This window comes from Haliotis cracherodii, unplaced genomic scaffold (genome assembly GCF_022045235.1).
Source record: "Haliotis cracherodii isolate W230 unplaced genomic scaffold, xgHalCrac1.p SCAF_3, whole genome shotgun sequence".
Lineage (NCBI taxonomy): Eukaryota > Metazoa > Mollusca > Gastropoda > Lepetellida > Haliotidae > Haliotis > Haliotis cracherodii.
This window is the reverse complement of record NW_027266286.1, coordinates 38,846,847-38,866,691: the sequence shown is the minus strand read 5'-3', so window position 1 is coordinate 38,866,691 and position 19,845 is coordinate 38,846,847. Positions and strand designations below refer to the sequence as shown.

Here is a 19,845-nt window from a genome sequence, read left to right as displayed (position 1 = left end):
TGCATATACCATTCAACCACAATGGTTTTTGTCAGAGAGTTAAAAGCTATGGCAAAGCAACGTGGTCTACATGGATATTCTCGTATGAGAAAAGCTGAATTGATTACCTTACTCGGTTTGGAACCACCACAGACTGTTAGAGAACTCAGAGTTCGAGCGAGAAACAGTGGGCTGAGAGGTTATTCTCGAATGAGAAGAGCTGAATTGATCGCTTTACTAGATAATAATCAACAAGACGAGGATGATATTCAACATAATAATGATGATAATCAACAACAACAAGAATTAATATTTGTACCCACATCCGCCGGCGTTGGTAAATATCTAAGAGGTTGGAAGATGGATATTAATTCCAACATGGATGTTAACGATATTAAGCCCATCATATCGAGTAAAATTAACGAGGAATTAGATGATTTACAAAGTATAAAATACCAGCTGACGATTAAAATGACATTGAGTAAAAGTAACGCAGACGATAGTACCGAATATACCGAACCATATTTCCGTAGCAATCAAGAAGTTATAACCGAATCCGAAACTATAAACGCATCATTAGATACATCAATTCAGAGGATACAGGAAACTTTAGAACGCTGGACTAATAGAGGTTCGGGTTGGGGTGTGGATAAAATCGATAGTTTATATTTAGATATAGCGAATTATATGCCCTTCAAAGGTGGATCTTATATAGATTTACCTCCGTATTATAAGAAGAAAAAAGCCATAATTAACGTAAAAAATAAATCCGATGATTGTTTAAGAATGATGATAAGATCTGCATTGTTCCCCGTAGACAAAAATGCGGATAGACCTTCTAGCTATCCCCAAAACGATGGACTCAACTTCGATGGTATAGACGAACCTACACCAATATCACAAATTGATAAGGTGGAAAAGCAAAATAATTTAGCTATAAATGTTTTCGGACATTCTAAAGGAATTGTTGTACACAGAATAAGCTCCGCTCCGGAACATATTCCCAGAATCAATTAATTTCTGATCGAAAAAGATGGTAAATATCATTATACGTGGATAAAGAGTTTAAACAGGGTGCTATACGATCAAACTAAATATAAGGGAAAGAAATATTTCTGCGAAAGATGCCTGCATGGGTACAGCAAACAAGATCTATTAGAATCGCATAAAGAAGACTGTAGAGGTGTTGGACAGACAGCTATCAGGATCGATATGCCTAAAGAGGGAAAAAATATATTAAAATTTGAACATTATTGTAATCAAATGCCAGTACCGTACGTAATTTATGCCGACTTCGAAGCGCTTATCAAGCCCATAGAAAATACCAACCATAATAATCAAGAGAGTAGTTTTACGTACAAAACTCAAGAACATATTCCTTGTGGGTTTGGATATATAGTTGTAAGGTATGATGGGAAAACAAACACGCCCATGATTTACAGAGGTCCCGATGAAGCGGGAAAGTTCCTAGAATATCTACAAAATGAAGAGAGAATAATCAGGGAAGAATTATCGTGTAAGAAACCCATGCGTATGTCGATAGATGATTGGAGGGCCCACAAGAAGTCAACGAGTTGTCACGTTTGTAATAAACCTCTGGATGGGGATTCCGTAAGAGATCATTGTCACGTCACGGGTAATTATCGGGGAGCCGCGCATAACGAGTGTAACTTGAAACTAAAAATGAATGCTCAAACAATACCCATCCCCGTTGTGTTTCATAACCTTAGGGGATACGATTCACATCTCATTATGCAAGCTATCTCAAAGACCGACGGCGGTTTAACGTGCATTCCTAATAATATGGAAAAATACATATCGTTCTCGTTGACTAAACCTGTACATTATAGGGACAAGGATGGGAAATCTAGAATAAAGCAAAGTAATGGGCTTAGATTCATAGACTCCGTACAGTTTCTGTTATCTTCCCTGGACAATTTAGCTAAAGCGAACAATCCCGATGACTTCGCTATAACAAATCAATATACCGATAAGATAACTCGTCATTTGCTGCTGAGAAAAGGTGTATATCCTTACGAATATATGGATGATTGGTCTAGATTCGAAAAAAATGAATTACCACCCCTCGAATCATTCTATAGTAACTTAACAGAATCTAGAATAACAGATGCCGATTATGAACACGCTCTGACGGTCTGGGATAAATTAGGTTGTAAGAATTTAGGTGATTATCCCGATCTGTACTTAAAAACCGATGTACTGTTACTCGCCGATATATTCGAGATATTTAGAAAGACGTGTTTAAAACAATACGGCTTGGACCCGGCATGGTACTATTCCAGTCCCGGACTATCGTGGGATGCATTGTTGAAGAAGACCGGCGTAGAACTAAAACTACTCACAGATTACGATATGCACTTGTTTATTGAGAAAGGATTAAGAGGTGGTATATCGATGGCAGCGAAAAGGTATTCCAAGGCTAATAATAAATTAGTGGAAGGATACGATCTGAGTAAACCCGACACGCACATATTATATCTCGACGCTAACAATTTGTACGGATGGGCTATGAGTCAACCTTTACCCACGGGTGGTTTTGAATGGGTCAATGTGAATGATATCGATGTGAATGATATCCATAATATCAATGTGAATGATGAGAATAAAGGGTACATACTAGAAGTTGACTTGGAATATCCTAGTTCCTTACATAAAGATCATAACAGTTATCCGCTAGCTCCCGAAAGATTAATGGTTAACAAAGACTGGATGTCGGAATATCAACGCTCCTTGATGGGTAATAATAGGTTAGCTAACGTAGAAAAACTCGTACCAAATTTGATGGATAAGACAAAATATATAGTTCACTACAGAAATCTCCAGTTGTATCTATCGTTAGGTATGAAACTAAAGAAAATACACAGAGTTCTTAAGTTCGATCAAAGCCCTTGGATGGAGCCCTATATAAGGTTGAACACAGATTTAAGAAAGATAGCCACCAGCGATTTCGAAAAGAATCTGTATAAGCTCATGAATAACTCGGTATTCGGTAAAACTATGGAGAATCTAAGGAAGCGTGTTGATGTTAAATTAGTCAGATCTAATGAGGAAGAAAGACTCAGGAAACTTATAGCCAGTCCGGCTTTTAACAGAAGCAAGATATTCGATAACGACTTAGCCGCGTTGCATATGCAGAAGAGTAATATAAAATTCAACAGACCGGTGTACGTCGGTATGAGTATTCTCGACTTGTCAAAACACTTAATGTATGACTTTTATTACAACGAACTTAAGAAGCAATACGGCGATAGATGCGAGGTGTTATATACCGACACAGATTCTTTGTTGATGGAAATACAAACCGAGGATGTGTATAAAGATATGGCAGAAAAAATAGATATGTATGACACGAGCGATTACCCTAAAGATAATCCACTGCACAGCGTTGTAAATAAAAAGGTGTTAGGTAAGATGAAGGATGAATGTGCTGGGACTCCTATAGCGGAGTATGTAGGATGAAGACCTAAGATGTATTCTATAAAAAAGTCCGATAATGGAGAGATAAGAAAAGCCAAGGGTGTTAAGAAGTATGTTGTAAAAAAGCATATCAAACACGAACAGTATAAAGAATCATTATTCAATGGTAGAACGTTCAAACACGAGATGAACTCTTTAAGAAGTTACGATCATAGGATATATGGATTAAGAATGAACAAGACATCATTATCCCCCTTAGATACAAAGAGATGGATTGATAATGATGGTGTAACTACCTATGCTTATGGTTATGGTGGTAATACCGTACCGTCGGGAACTATGAACAACTCTTCTCGTACAAATGCCCTACCCGGTCCATCTTGAAGATAATAAAGAATAGGCTCTCCTTCTTTCGTAACCAATCGACTAATGTTATACGTCTTAAGGGACCATATGGGATCGGTTGCACGACGTAGGCCTCCTTCGAGTTCACCGGGCTGGTATAAATATCTTACCCTTACTCTATCCGGAAGTTTTTGTTCTTTGCCTCTCCTCGGTGCTGAAGATTCGGAAGTCACGGATTTCATTTTAATCGCATCGGATGGTTTCTTCCCTATTAATCTCGTTACTTCATTATTCAGCGCTGATACAACGGCTGATAATCGTGTCACCCATTCGGTTGATCTCAATCGCTCGGATTTCATTTCGATCCCATACTGATAGCCAAACAAACGTTCCGCTAGAGTCCGGTTAAATCTTTCGACGATAGCTTGACTGCGGTGGGCCTCTCTTTCACCACGGACGATTTTGACGTCGTGCTTTGTTAAGAGTTTAGTTACCGATCCCATAAACTCGCGACCGGGATCTACTTGAAATAGCTTAGGCCATTTTAGTGGTCCGCGTTTATATATGCGACTCAGTGCATTAGCTACTTCTGTTGAATCTTTCGAGGTTAATGGCTCAGCCTCTTTGTATCGACTAGCCACATCCACTACTGTTAAAGCGTATTTATACGTTTTGCGTTTTACCTTATCATGAGGAAGAAACAAGAGGTCAGCCTGATGAACTTCATTCGTTGTAAAAATATCAAACTTCTTCCTCGGTATATAACGCGGTGCTGGTAAATATATTTGCCACAACGCTTGTTTCTTTAACCAATCCTTGGCCACATCTTTAGATACCTTAGCCGCGGTGGCTAATTTTTTTATTGCTCCTACACCTTTCCAATATCCTCGTGGGCTATAGTAAATTTTATTCATTATTAATTAATATTGATGTTTCCTTTAATACATCTCATGACTATCGTTGAATCGCATAATCATTTTGGCATAAAAAATTCCATCTGTAGTATCAGTATAGGTATATGAATCCAGCTCCAGTGGAAGTGAGCCAGAACCCCTATTACCTATACTACTGAGCTCCATATACGAAAAAGGAATTATTGAAAATGAAGTTAATTGATGATGATATATGCTCTTTTTGTCACTCTGAATCTGAAACCATATACCCTGCATATGCAGAATGTGTTTTTGTAAAGGAATTTGGGTTAGAAATTGAAGTGTACCTAAACTCAAAACCTGCATATGATATTCATATTACCAGTCAGGATAAATTATTTTGCTACAACAAAAAGAACTCTTTTCAACTCTTTTCAACCATAAAATTCTTCTTGCCAAAAAATACATTCACAAGTCAAGCATTAAGAAAACTCCATTATACTTTCCTTTCTTCATAAAAATATTGAAAGATATTTGTAAAACATAAAAATTTATTGCAATGAAAAATAGTAGAATTAATAAATTTGACAGAAAACGGAAAGAATTATCAGCCTACTTAATATAATATATCAGTCAATCCAATATATTACCCATATCTTGATCATGTTTTAAGATCCTATGAATTGCTACACTTATATACCTAATGTACCTATGTTACAGATGTATGTCTACTCAAATGAAATGCAAATATTTAAAAAACAACTTTCTCTTGTCCACATCCTTCCTCCCGGCCTTGGTGAGAGGCTCAACGAGTTTCAAAAAAGGCTTTCTGTACAGGTAACTTCCTGCATTTTTGAAAGAGTCACAGGATAAACAAAAAAAACACCAACATTTATTTAATACTCACGTATCATAAACAACCAATAAGACTACTATTTGTGCCACAAACAACATGAAATGTATTACATTGCAGGAAGTTTTATTACATACAGATATTTACATAAACATTTGGCACAACATGGGGGCTGCCTCGGTTGCCCAAGAGACCCTGGGGTCGAAGTGACCCGGGTTGACTACCTGGGGTCATGGAGACCCGGGTAAGATGACAATGTCCTGGGGTCTTATGGACCCAGACTGTGTAGCTGTGAGAGGGATATGCCGGTCCTGGGGTCCGATGACCCGGACGATCCCTAGAGTTAAGCTAGTACTGGTCGTGCTGACCGGACAGTACCGAAATAGCGTATGTTCTTTGGGGGCCACAAGCCTTCCATGCCCTGAGTATGGAGTGGCTTATGACGCCCAAACGAGGTTAGCAACCGAGAGCCCCCAAAGAATTAAGAATATAGGTAAATAACATGAATATGGTACTTAGTGATGGTGACACATAGCCTTGTGGGCTTGCCCTAAGGTGGAATCGGACGTTCTGATATACTTGGCGTAACAGTCCGACGTCCACCTGCCCATAGTCTTAATGAGGTGATCCTCGATGTGAACGGTGGCCGCCGTGGTAGCTGCTCCTATCCGGAATGAGTGCCCGGAGTAGTCGGCGGAGTTGTAGCCAGTCAACGTGAGGACCCTATCTAACCATGACAAAAACACAGTCCTGGATATTGGTAGATAGTCCCGATTGACGAACAGCACATCCTGGTATGCAGCCCTGCACTGCGTTCTAATGGAAAACAGTTTGGACAAGGCCGAGTAGGGACATGTCATAGTGTGAGTAGCGAATAAGTCAATGCTAACGCCTAGTCAGAAGGGATCAGTCTTAGACACTTTTAAGGTTATAACACATGATCTTTTATGATGTACGAAACTAATGTCGCTCATAGTTATGTTCCTACTGGGATCAAAGTTGGCCGAACATGTGAGTTCACCGCATCTCAAGAATCCGAAGAACGCTGTAAGACACATACATTCCATTACCAAATCGTTGAAAGGACCGAACACGCCATCCCTGAGCTGCTTGATGATGTTACGTAGCACATGGTAAGTGATGGGGAGTCTCTTCCTCCGCTCTGGTGTATGGGCCCGTTTGTATCCTCTGAGTAGAGTTTGAATCCGATTTAGGGCACCGGTTGAGACATCGTCAAACAGTGTCCTGATGCCCGCTTGTAGGTACGTAAATCTGATTCCCGCCAGATAAGTCTTCACGGTGTCATGTGAGAGTTTGAGGAAGCCGAAGCAATGTGCAAGAAAGTACTGAAGGTAGGCGTCGTTAACTGGTGGCAGGCCGCTGCTGGCACCCAGTGTGTTGAACAAGCTGAACTTTAACATGAACTTTAGGTAGCACTGAAATCCTGTAGAATATGCTGTTCTTGTTTGTCGACTGATCGCAGCTGACCACAGGGTGTCCAGGTGACGGTTCAGGTCCACATCACTTATGAGCTGGGTGGGCAAGGCGTTGGATGGAGGTCTGCGTGGGGTGCCAGGGCTCGGAATTTCCTGAACTGCAAACGGGAAAGTGCATCTGCAATGGGTTTTTTTTACACCTGGAACATGTTTCGGCTAACACAATAAAGTTATTCATAGCAGCTTGCCATGTAAGGGTCCGCATCAGAGCCATAATGTCCACACATTTTGATCTGCCCTTTTTGATAATACCCACAGTAGCTATATTGTCACAATGAAACAGTACTCTCTTCTGTGTCCAATGTCATCCCAAGAGAATGGCCGACACCACAATAGGATACAGTTCCAACCAAGCAATTGATTGTGCCGAATCTAGACTGTTTGTCACATCCTGAGGCCACGCCTGGGCGAACCATGCCCCATCGAAATATCCCCCGTGTCCTACACTTCCGGCTGCATCCGTATACAGATTGAGATCCGGAGCTGATGTGATATGGTCGTCATGGAAAAACGAGATGCCATTCCACTGGTTCAGAAATTTGTTCCACATGTGCATCTCTATCCGACATTGCTTAGATAGTCTGATATGGTGGTGCAACTTGACCACAGTGGCCGACAGTCGAATCAGATAAGATAGGAAGGATCTGCCTGGTACTACCACTCGACAAGCATAGTTTAAATGCCCTAACAGAGACAGCAACTCTCTTTTCGTACACTTAGTCCGAGTAGAAAATGATCTCAACATATCCGCTATCCTTGTCAACTTGTTCTCTGGTAACCTCGCCGTCATAGAGACTGAGTCCAAGATGATGCCAAGGTATTCTAAACAAGTTACAGGTCCATCATCAGTCTTGTGAGCCGCAAGTGGGATTTGTAGTTTGTCGAACAAGGTTAAGATGGCATCCATAGTTATGCTAGCTTCATAACCGGGAGGATCAATAGTAAGAAAATCATCTAACAGATGCAGAATGTTTCTCACGCCATAGTTGTATTGCAATATCCAGTACACGGCTTGTGATAGGGTATCGAAAATCTTTGGACTGGATCTGCACCTGAACGCCAATCTAGAGTAGAAGTAGTACCTATCGTCCCATCGGAAACCAAAGAACGGCCAGTACCTGGGGTGCAGCGGAATCTGTTTGAATGCGTCGGTAATGTCCACCTTACACATTTGTGCACCATGTCCCATTTGCTTAATAACTGCAATAGCATAGTCTATGGTCACATAAGAGAGTGAAGCAGATTCTTTACTAATGTGATCATTGATACTTGCGGTATGTTCCGAGTTATGTGGGGCTAACAGATCAAGGATTAGCCTCTTCTTGCCCGAGTACTTGCCTGTGGCAACTCCTAAGGGGTTAATTCTGTAAACGGGGTATGGAGCCCGCTGGAAAGGTCCGATAACGTACCCTTTATGGACTTCTGTTTGCACTGCCTTAGTCACAACTATTGGATCCAATGTAGCACTACGATTGTTTATACATTCCGTTGTGGACTGTGGAACATCCGACATTAAGGGGTCGAAGCCATGTTGCAAGCCGTTGACGAGATATGGAGCAAATGGAGGATGGGGATGAGAGGCGAGTTCTGCCAGTATAGCCTGAACATTGATGGGAGTGAGATGGAATGTTAAGGTGCCTACGTCCTCTTCTCTGGTTATATCCGGGAAAGTTAGTCAAGCTTGGTTGTCCCGTCTCGATTTGGGGGCCTGGGCGCAAGTTGCCTGTCCGTGGTTTGGGGCATGACAATAGAGACATACATGAAGGTATGCACAGTTCACTCTCACACAGCCCTGGTGATTGAAATTGTTGCAGACCTCCCTTCCGTTTGACCTAACTCTAGGTCGTCGCCTGGTGTCGTTTTTGTCCATCGCCCCCATCCTGTCGGAGCTGACACTTCGGTCCGAGAACAGGGTAGGCCTAACTGTATCAGTACGTCGCTCAGGACACAAGTCTGTACCATGGGTGATGCTGTGGCAAATTGCACACGATCTGGAACGGCGCCCCGAAGAACACAGCCCGTACAGACGTGTGTCCCTCATATCCCAGCGAATGCTGCAACCTTGTTCTGCGTAGGACGCCACTCTGGCAGCAAATAACTTGTGGTAGTCATAGTGCGCAGAGCCCCCATACAACGTAGCCAGTTCAATGACAGTTTGCTCGTGTCCGTCCAATTGTTTCCGTTTGATGTCACAAAGAATGTCCTTGTAAATGCCAAAGGCCTGTATGAATTCTGCTAGTGTAAGAGTGGGATTTAGCCTAGCATCCTCCTTTAAATGATATACATTGCCATCATATTCGGCCATTCTAGCGTCTAGAGTGTCTTGATTAGGTATCAATAACAAGGCCAGGTTACAGTACTTGCCGTCTTTAATCTTCTTCTTGAGCGCTGGCGCGACTGTGTGGATGTGGGGCAACGAATCCGACGGCACATCATGGCTGAGGTGGTCCGGTAGGCCTGTAGCTGCGTACTCGGTGGGCCCTGCGTTATGGCTGGTCATGTTCGCTATCATGTGTTTTAGCTCTGCAAGTTCGCGTTGTAGACTGGCCACACTAACAGGTGACACGGGATTGGTACCATCGTCCCCGAAGTCCGATACGACACTATAGGGTAGCTTGGTCCCACTAACGAGGGCATCTGGGTTCCTGTGATGTATGCTGGCTTCGACCACCCCCGGAAGTGTGGCCGCCGGAGACGAAATGGCACTCGGGTCGTAACTGTCCGACGAGGTCACCGTCGCTGCTACTGGCCGTTGTTGTTGGTTGTTGCCAGTTGTTTGCGTAGCTGGGCCACGGTCAGATACGGTTGACTGCTGATTCTCCCTGTAGTACGACTGGCACTGGCAGCAGTGGCGCGGGGTTGGAGGCTATCCGGGTTTTCTTCAGGCTGTGCGGAGTCGAGAACATTAACCCGATTGCGCTGACTTCTGGCTCGTCTATGTCTCCTCTCCGCCATTATTAGTCTTGGTCAGCTGAGTATCGCGAAACCCAAGATCGGATGGCTTGACTTGACTCGTGATTTAGCACCGAAGCATATGAGAGTAACGCAGTTGAGTGGCTTGCGACAATGTAGAAAGTAGCCTCGTGCGGGGCTGCAGGGTTAATAAAGGTAAACACTGTGACGTCATGTCCGTCTTACTGGGCATGCGCAGACTGTTTAGAAGTGCATTGTGGGATGTAATTACTGTAACATGATCCAGACGGCATGAAAGGCACATTCGGGTGACAGAGTTAAGAAATCGTGTTGAATATAAACGTAATGAGGTGATTGACCTGTAATAGGTATATTAAATATGAACGCGTAAGTACTGTTGTTGTTGCACAAACTAAAATATCCAATTACCATTTTATACAGTAGAAGCTTAAATAACTGTTTACTGAAACGGACTAGAATAGTGTAACTACAACTAGGTGCTTGAGGAGGAGGACGTAGGACGTTGTTGAATCTCGCACACACAGGAAAGAAGTGAGATTTTCCCCGCCTTCACACATGAGAGCGCTGTTGGGTCCGATTGCGAGTACAACTAATTATTGTATAGTTGACAGTGAAGAGGGCTTTGGTTGAAATTCTGAAAGTTTAGTTTAGTGCGATTGCAGCCAAAATACAAGAATTTAGCAATGATGTATTAGAGGTCGAGTATTCGTAAGAATTATGTTAAATTCGTAACCTTTTTTTTAATGCTTTTAGCATGTTGAGATAAACTTGAGCAGTCATTTTTTAATAGTTCACTCTGACTACATAATGCAGATTCAGATTCAGATGAAACAAGCGTATAGTCTATATCCACTGCCATTTTAACACGTTATGGTCCCAAACCAGGTAACTGTCCCAACACTTCTCTTAGGCCATGTCAAAAAAGCTGCAATGGAAATTCTAAAATAAACATTTATAAAACTCCTAAATAGCAAAAGGCACCAGTTCAGTATGTGCCTAGTAGACATGCAGTTTTGTAAGAAAGTATTTAACGTTTTTTTAGTTACGCTCCGGAAACGAACAGCGCCCTTATAGAACCTAAGTCCAACTTGTTGCCATGGAAACGTACAAAATAAAAGTTTATAAAACTCCTAAATAGCAAAAGGCACCAGTTCAGTATGTGTCTGGTAAACATGCAAAGTTTTGTAAGAAACTATTTAACGGTTTTTGAGTTACGCTCCGGAAACAAACAGCACCCTTTTGGAACCTAAGTCCAACTTGTTGCCATGGAAACGTAAAAAATATGAATTTATAAAACTCCTAAATAGCAAAAGGCACCAGTTCAGTATGTGTCTGGTAAACATACAAAGTTTTGTAAGAAATTATTTAACATTTTTTGAGTTACGCTCCGGAAACGAACAGCACCTTTAAATATAGAACCTAAGTCCAACTTGTTGCCGTGGAAACGTACAAAATAAAAATTTATAAAACTCCTAAATAGCAAAAGGCACCAGTACAGTATGTGTCTGGTAAACATGCAGACTTTTGTAAGAAATTATTTAACGGTTTTTGAGTTACGCTCCGGAAACGAACAGCACCCTTAAATATAGAACCCAAGTCCAACTTGTTGCCATGGAAACGTAAAAAATAAAAATTTATGAAACTAAAAATATATATAAAGTCGCATATTTAAGCTTGCTTGTAACTTTTTTATCTAGCCCACCTGGCCAGCAATATTTTGAGACTATTTCACACCCTGGTACTAGTTACCTGTTGTGAGGACCTGCCCCAGAATAACCTCGGAAACATCTTCAGCTTTCACCTGACTGCGAGACAATGCCTCCTTAATGCACACCGAACCCAGTTCATGAGCAGGCACAGTGGACAACACACCATTCAAGGAGCCTGCAAACAATAACAGACATGTCATTTACAAATCTAGGTAGAAAGGTTAAAATGTACTGAGAATATATCTCACCACCAAATATTGTCGTAAATGTACTTTGAAGAAACTAGGTGGGAGTGTTTTGGTACTAACACTTTGCAGGACAAAGTGCAATATTTATTTCAGATCAGATATTTTTTCAAAAGAAACATCATATATGCAGATGACCTGTGACCAATACTGCTGTTATCAATCAAGGTTATCATTAACTTAATGTTCAACAGGCAGTGTTATAGCAGCTAAAGTATTAATATTTGTTTACTAAAAGTAAGGCCTTCTTTCACATCATTTCTTTATAACTTGGTTTCTCAGATTTCTCTCTCTCAAAAACCGTGGGACAGTGGTAAAAAAAAGTCAATTCAAGTGAAAATTTGACATTTCATCTCTTTAAAAAGGAAGGGTCGATCAGATGAGACAAACAAAGAAATTAAAAATCTCTATTTTGCATTTTGTGAAATGTGAAAAGAATATTAAATTTCAATAGTGTATACTGATTATTAACTTATGACTAGTATTTGTTGTGACTTTGTCTTGTGCTTTGAGTGAACATTTAAGGTGTACCCTCGTGTACTGGGCATGTACCACTTGTCTGGGCCAGGCAGAAAAGAAATTTGTACATTCTCTTGTAAGCTATTACCTAAGGATCAGAGATAATGAAGCAAGAGTTATCAGTCAATGACATATCTCAGAAAGTCCAGTGGAACCCTGCTGTCTCAAACTCCTGGGGTCCAGAGAAATTCGACCTTATTACCATCTGATCCTGCCATCAGACAACAGAAAGCAAACATACATGGTTGGTGGTTTGTTGTTTAACGCCGCACTCAGCAATATTCCAGCTATATGACCGCGGTCTGTAAATAATGATCAGACAATCCAGTGATTGACATCATGAGCATTGCTCCACGCAATTGTGATGCAATGACGTGCATCAACCAAGTAAGCAAGTCGACCACCCGATCCCGTTAGTCGCCTCTAACGACCAACGTGGTTGCCTTTTACGGCGAGCATGGGTTGCTGAAGACCTGTTCTAACCCGGATCATCCCTGGTCACCACTGCATGTCTGTTACTAGTGTTAGGTAAATATATTACACACAAAAATTATGGGAACACCAAAATATTCTGTTATAAAAAGGAACATTTAATGACATGTGATCGTATCATTACAATTGTGCATTAGCAGATTATCAAGCTTCAAAACAAAAACATTTACAGGTAGCTGTCATTGAAAAGCACACACGAACAAGTCAAATAAGAAACTGGGGGTCAAAAATGGAAATCACAATGTCAATAGCGAGTGTGTCCTCCACGTTGATTGATGCATTCGGTGCATCTTCGCCTCATGGATCTTGCAAGGGTGCGAAGGGTAGCCTGTGGAATCGCCTGCCATTCCTTTTGAAGCCACTGAACCAGAACCTGAAGAGCTGGTGCAACTCCATGATTGTCCCTGACACGTCGTCCCAGAACATCCCAAAGATGCTCAATTGGAAACAAATCCGGTGAATATGCTGGACACTGCATCACAGTCACATTGTTCTGTTGCAGGAAGTCTCTAACGACTCTAGCCCGATGAGGTCTGGCATTGTCATCTTGCAGGATTGCTCCTGGACCAATGTTGTGCAACTGTGGTAGGACAAGAGGGCGCAAAATCTCGTCACAATATCTCACTCCATTCAAATTGCCTTGAACAAGATAGAGAGGTGTTTGGTGATGCAAAGTGAAGCCTCCCCATACCATCACAGAGCCACCGCCAAACCTGTTTCTTTCTCGTACAGTGGCATCATCATAACGTTATCCAGGACGTCTCATAACCCTTACATCATTATGCTCAAGACAGAAACGGGACTCGTTAGTGAAGAGAACTCTGGACCATTGTCATATGTGCCCTGGCCCAGGCAAGTCTTGCAGCTCAGTGATGAGGACGTACAGCTGGACGACGTGACCTTAAATGAGCAGCTCTGAGGCGGTTCCTGATGGTCGATACGCTTACGTTTGTGTGTGTTGCTTGTCGGGGTTGCAGTCTCAAAGCACTGGCTGTTGAGAACCAGTTCCGAAGGGCTAGCAGCACAACGTATCGGTCATCTGCCCTAGATGTTACTCTGGGTCTACCAGAACGCGGTCTGTCCTGCGGTCTGTCCTGCACTCTCCCTGTTGTCTGGAACCGTTCCCTCAGTCTGTGAATGACAGACGCTGACACTTGAAGACGACAGGCAACATTCCTTATGGATGCACCATCTTGTAGCCACGCTATGGCCCTAGTCCTGTCGTGAATGCTTAACGGTCTTTGCCGGGGCATGTTTAAGGAAATGTGTAACTTCACAGTGTCTGAAGCTTCTTTATAAAGAAAAGTTGCCAGCAATTGCATGGGAATTCTGACTTTCACATGCACTAGGTTGTTGTGTTTTGGCGTTTGAATCTGACATGGCGAGGGAGTCTTTCTGCACCCAAGTTTTTTCCTGTTTTAGCATTTAATCAATTTGACCAAATTCTTCAAAAAATGAAGCACTTGCAAAAATGCATGACTCAACACATCATTTAAAGTGCCCTCAGTGCACACAAAAAGTTGCATTTACTGAAGTTCATAAATGACCAAGCCACGTTAAGTTTTATACATGTATATGAAATTTAGGGGTGTTCCCATAATTTTTTTGTGTAGTATAACATTAGTATAATATTAAATAAGAAACCAAACTAGAAGCAATGATCATATCTACACATATGCATCTATAAGCATTTTTCAGATATGCCAACCCTAATCGAAACTTTGCAGTAACAGTTGGGTAAAAAAGCATAATTTCATGTGAAAAAGATTGCCATTCCATGATGCTGGGTTTCGTTGCAACATTTTTGTCAAGCCTATACGTACCAGCATGGGTACAGATGCATTGATGCTAGTAATGTCGCTGCACACGCAAGCTGCACTAATTAAAGAAGAGGGCGATAAAGCTCAAAATAAGCAGCTTGAGTTTGTATGGTTAAATATGAATAAACCTCGAAATTGAATATCAATGCAAACATCTAAAAAAAAGGACATCAACATCGAAAAAGTATTCAAAACAGAAGTTCCATTACGGCATGCGACAACCTCATCAGTGACGTACATCGGGGCCACATTTCAAACAAACATGTACATGTATTTAGAACAACTTTGCTAATTACAGGTCAGAAATCACTTATGAAAGTATTTAATTCGTGAAAGTTGTGTGGGGGCTAGCCCCCCAAACCCACTGACATTTAAGTTAGTTGACAGAGAATGGCTCGGGAAACACTGCATTCATGCCAAAACATGTGGTCAAAGCTCCACACATTCATAAAATTCATCACGTGACAATATTACTGTATTGCAGAAAGACAATGTGGCATTTCAGGTTCCTAAGAAATATCAGTGTAAATGCAGTTAGCTCTGCTGATATTTTAAATATGTAAATAATTCATGAAAAAATGTCAAAAATCGTTATTTGGGGAGGATCAGCGTAATTTTAGGCTCAAAAGTGTAATTGTTATGTCAACATTGCCTGACACTGTAAATGGGTCTACATCTGTATATGGGAACCAGTGTCCACAACCACTGACCCAGGGTAATTCAATTGCCCCCAGTCAGCTTTGGAAGCGTGTGTGAACTTTGTTATTTTTAGTTTTGATGAGTGAAGAGCCTATGTGACGTCACCATTGAACAGGACATTAAAGCTCTCAAGGACAAAGTTGCTGCCCAGGAACTTACACTCACTAGTTTACAACAGGACAACTTAAGACTGTACATGCTGGAGGAGAGCTCATGAGATGCAGATTGATTCACTAACAGTCAAAACAGAGAGTTTGTTTAATCAAAAGGGATCTGAGAAGACCCTGAGAAAATTCAACAGAGCTGAAAAAAGAGAGTACCAATATCAAGCTTAAGAGGGTACACCCAAGAAAACAAGCTGACTCTGGGGACGACCCTACACACCAATCTATCATTGCTATGTTTGTGTTCACCAGAGACAGACGCACCTGGCAGGAAGCTGAAAGGTAAACCAGGTACAACATAATGGAGCAGTTCCCAGAGGAGGTCAATGCCTACAGAAAAGATGTAATGATGCCACTACTAAGAGAAGTGAAAACACATCACAAGAAAACTGTCATTAATATTAACAAGCTTTATGTTGAAAACTCACTTCAGAATGTACCCCCTCCCCCATACAAAGCCCCACAAATTTGTCTGCTACAGACCCAGAGTGGTAAATGGGGATGTAAAGGTGGGCAAGAGTCTTCAGCACATACTGTCATAGCAGAAGCTGACAAATTGAACACTCCTGGACAGTGTGTTAACACACACGACCCTGATCTATTGCCCCACTGTGCCCCTCATGTCCCAGATATGAGTCCTCACATCAGCGATAGCGCCGGTGTTGCAGGTGATAACAGTAAAGACACTACTTATCACTGTATTGCTTGAAGACACACACACCCAGTGGTTCATGTGCCCTATTTGATCTATGTACCACAGGTGGCCCCTATGCAACACTTGTGATGCCTCACATTAGCCACGTCAATGAAGAAGGCGATTTCAGTCAATTATAAGAAAGGCCCTGGCTTTTTCCTTACCACAGCTCAATCTTCATTTGTTTTCGTCACACTCTTTTCGCATTGGAGCGGCTACCACAGCAGCTATTAATGGGGTTAGTTCCAAGCAGATTCAGGAATATGGGCATTGGAAATCAAACTGTTACAGCAAATATATCCGCATTACTCAACTCACCACTTAACTGTATACCTAGCAGAAACAAACACAGACCGACACCCCCCCATCCCACCTCTTGCGTTTCTCCAGGGGGAACGGAATAACACTTACTTCCGTATTCAATGTAATAAGAATAGGGGGCGCTTAATAAAATATTATTTTGAGTTGAAAGATCGTAATTTTCGTGGTTTATGTATACCTAGCAGAAACAAATAAATAAGTCTTGTGTACAATGATCAATCAGAAGGGGTGCTGATTGGGATTGTTCACTAGCCAATATATTAGCAAATATCGCCGGGGCGCTAATTACGTCGAATATGGTAATCTTTTTCACTAACTCTAACAATATATAGACATACAGGTAAATAAATAAATACCATAAACAAATTAATCGGTAAGTATAAAGCAGATGTTATTATAACAAAGATGCTGCTAGTGTGTTTTAAGTTTCAGATGTATCGGGTCCAGTTATATCGTCCGATTCCACGACCATCTGGCCACTACATCGGACTCCCTACTGACGGGTACCCGCTGGCATGCAAGAGGCGGAATGAAGTGGGGGGGAATTCCGCAAGGCATTGGATACACTTGTCGCCCGCCATCCCGAGCCGAAGTTTCTGGTTATCCATATTGGATCAAATGATCTATGTACCAAGGGGACAAAGGAACTTTACGACAACATATATCTGGACATAACATACGCTCAGCTTAAACTCCCGAATACCAAATTGGTATGGTCTGACATGTTGCCTCGACAAACCTGGTGAGGGGCCAGCCATGTTAAAAGAATTGAACTGAAAACAACATCGCTTAATAGGCAGATTGCGGGAGTGATCAGGGAAGAGGGGGTTCTAAGATGTAGTATTGTACCCACCCTCAGATCAAGCATGACGCTCCATTTTATACTCCTTGGGGAGTTCATTTAAACCGGGCGGGCATGGCCCATTTTAAAACAAATGTACGCAGGACATTGTTCAGTTATGAGTAAAGGTACAGTTCAGGGGAAGTATGTAACTTCACTTTGGGGGAGGCGTAGATTGTTTCTTTTCCTTCCCAGTCCCTTATCCACTCACCAACTCCCTTCCACATCATAATTTACTCAAAATATAATATAATGTGTGGTCAGCAGTGTGCAAAATGGATTTATACATTTATACCACTGTTTGGCATGGTGTAGTCGGGGGCTTTGGATCAACACCATGCTGGTGTGTGTACTATACTCTGGCTGCCTACTAACTACAGCGGGAGCCCAAATTCGGGGGGGGCGGGGGGGGGAAGTGACAGTATCTTTGCTGTGGGTCCTGTCTACCAAGCACGGTGGATGGACAACTTGACCCGCGATAGGGTCTGTATGCGATTTCTAGTCCGCGGTAGGACCTTGCTTATCACCCCCACCTGCATCATCCACACTCTGCCCGTTATATCCCACAAAACATCATTGTTTGTTAATCTTTCCTTCAAAGGTAGTCTGAACATAATGACCTAAAGACTGTTGTTTCCATATGTGCACCATGTGTTCCAGATGTGCCAAATGACCAAAGCGTGACTCCACATACTATCTTCAGTGCTGTTAGAGTGGATGGTAATGAACAATGCATGCACATACCACGTGTCATACATGATCATAGTGAGAATGGTAATAGTCATGTCGAGGGTCTGGGCCGACAATGTCATTAAGCATGTTAAGTGGACTGAGGCAGTGAAGATGGTTTAAAACGATTTATTCTCTGTAAAAAGATACCGAAAACATCAATATTAATTGATGTTCAGTCTAAGGAGCAAGAAGGTATTCCCTCAGATGTGGCGTGACAAACCATGATATTGTAATATATTGCTTAAATACATTATTTTAATACAATTACTTTGAATAGAATAACTAAATATGATATTCGAACGCTGTTACTTTATATAAATTGAATCTAACAATGAATGCCTTTGGCGGCACATGTTAGGTGTGACATCACAACATTAAAAAGTAACACTTATATGATACTGTAAATCGTAAAATTAATGCGTCTCCAAAAGAATGAGACCGCTGGCCCCTTGCCAAACATGTGACTCAATATGAATGCAACACCCTCCTCCTCTTACTTACTTACTTACTTACATTGGAGATTTTATGTGCGCTTTCCGACTCTTAGCGTATTTCGCACACGGTCCTCCTCTTAAGCATCAGTGGATTTATATCTAAAGAAAATGTCCTGTCAGGTTTACAGGAGAATCCTCACCTTAATCCAACCTTACATTAATCCAATCACACACCAAATAGCACCGGTTATACATGCGCGCTGCCTCTTGTTGGCCTTTGACGCAGTAGCAAAGAACAAAGACACTGTTGTGTTTCACTTTGTATGAGTTCATTGAAGCATGAACGTCGGAGCCTACGATGACATTCATACAACGTTTGGTCCTCACTCTATGAAGGTTCATACTTCAATGAACTCACACAAAGTGAAAGTCAATTCTTAAATATTAACTTAAATAATGAACACACGTGACTAAGACATGTCATTAAGCTAGACATGGATCATGTCAATACTACGATAGTTTGGATGTGTTTTTCTTTGGTTTGTTCTCTAGGATGGGTTGTCGAGAGGAAATAATTGAACTTGCATGCATACTTATCCCAAAGTAGTTCAAGATTAAAAGGTCTAATGATGAGAAACAACGCTTCTCTATTTATTCGTGCTAGTTAATTCCCAGGGGTTTCCCCAGGAACATGGAAGTTGTCCATTCATGTTTACATTAGACCTCAATATATGTAACATGATACGGACTGATGATACTACTGATATCGCGATACACATCAAATATTAAGAAATGGTGAAATCACCGAAATACAGCTCTAAAACCTCTTTCTTCATACATTTATGTATTGACATCTCAAAAACTTTAACAATGAAAACCACAAGAACAAAACAGGTTCAAATAAAGGGATGGTTATTAAATGAAACAGTTAGTCGGCGTGTCCTCGCTACAGTGTCCTTGTGTTCTGCCATGCTTGCACATGGCGCTGTGCTATTTCTGCCAATATGGAAGGTAACTATATAAGTTCTTGTCCTATTTATAGCGTATTATCCAATGGAAAAGCTGTATATTGTGAAAATTATGTAGCAGATCATGCCGTACTATGTATGTTTATTTACTGAACAGATCCTTACAGGACTGCATGAGAGACAGGTGGATCATGTAACCTAGGTCCACACACCTGGTAGGCGTTTCACATCATATTTAATGGGAGTGTATTAGTGTGAATGTACTGACCATTGATCACAAAAAGGTTGAT

The 19,845-nt window shown here is 41.5% G+C and overlaps 2 protein-coding genes across 2 annotated transcripts in view; both read right to left on the bottom strand.

The window, feature by feature from the left end:
- LOC139474803 (acetyl-CoA acetyltransferase, cytosolic-like) overlaps positions 1-19,845 on the bottom strand; it is a 73,518-nt gene that overhangs the window by 40,725 nt on the left and 12,948 nt on the right. The window contains exon 3 of the mRNA XM_071257928.1: positions 11,667-11,801. Within this exon, the coding sequence (XP_071114029.1) occupies positions 11,667-11,801 (135 nt within the window). The remainder of the gene's footprint in view (positions 1-11,666; positions 11,802-19,845) is intronic.
- On the bottom strand, positions 6,003-7,533 carry LOC139474006 (uncharacterized). The gene is made up of 3 exons (XM_071256865.1): positions 7,406-7,533; positions 6,476-7,083; positions 6,003-6,214 (listed from the first exon to the last, which is right to left on the bottom strand). Exons 1-3 carry the CDS (start codon positions 7,531-7,533, stop codon positions 6,003-6,005), a joined length of 948 nt encoding a protein of 315 aa, XP_071112966.1.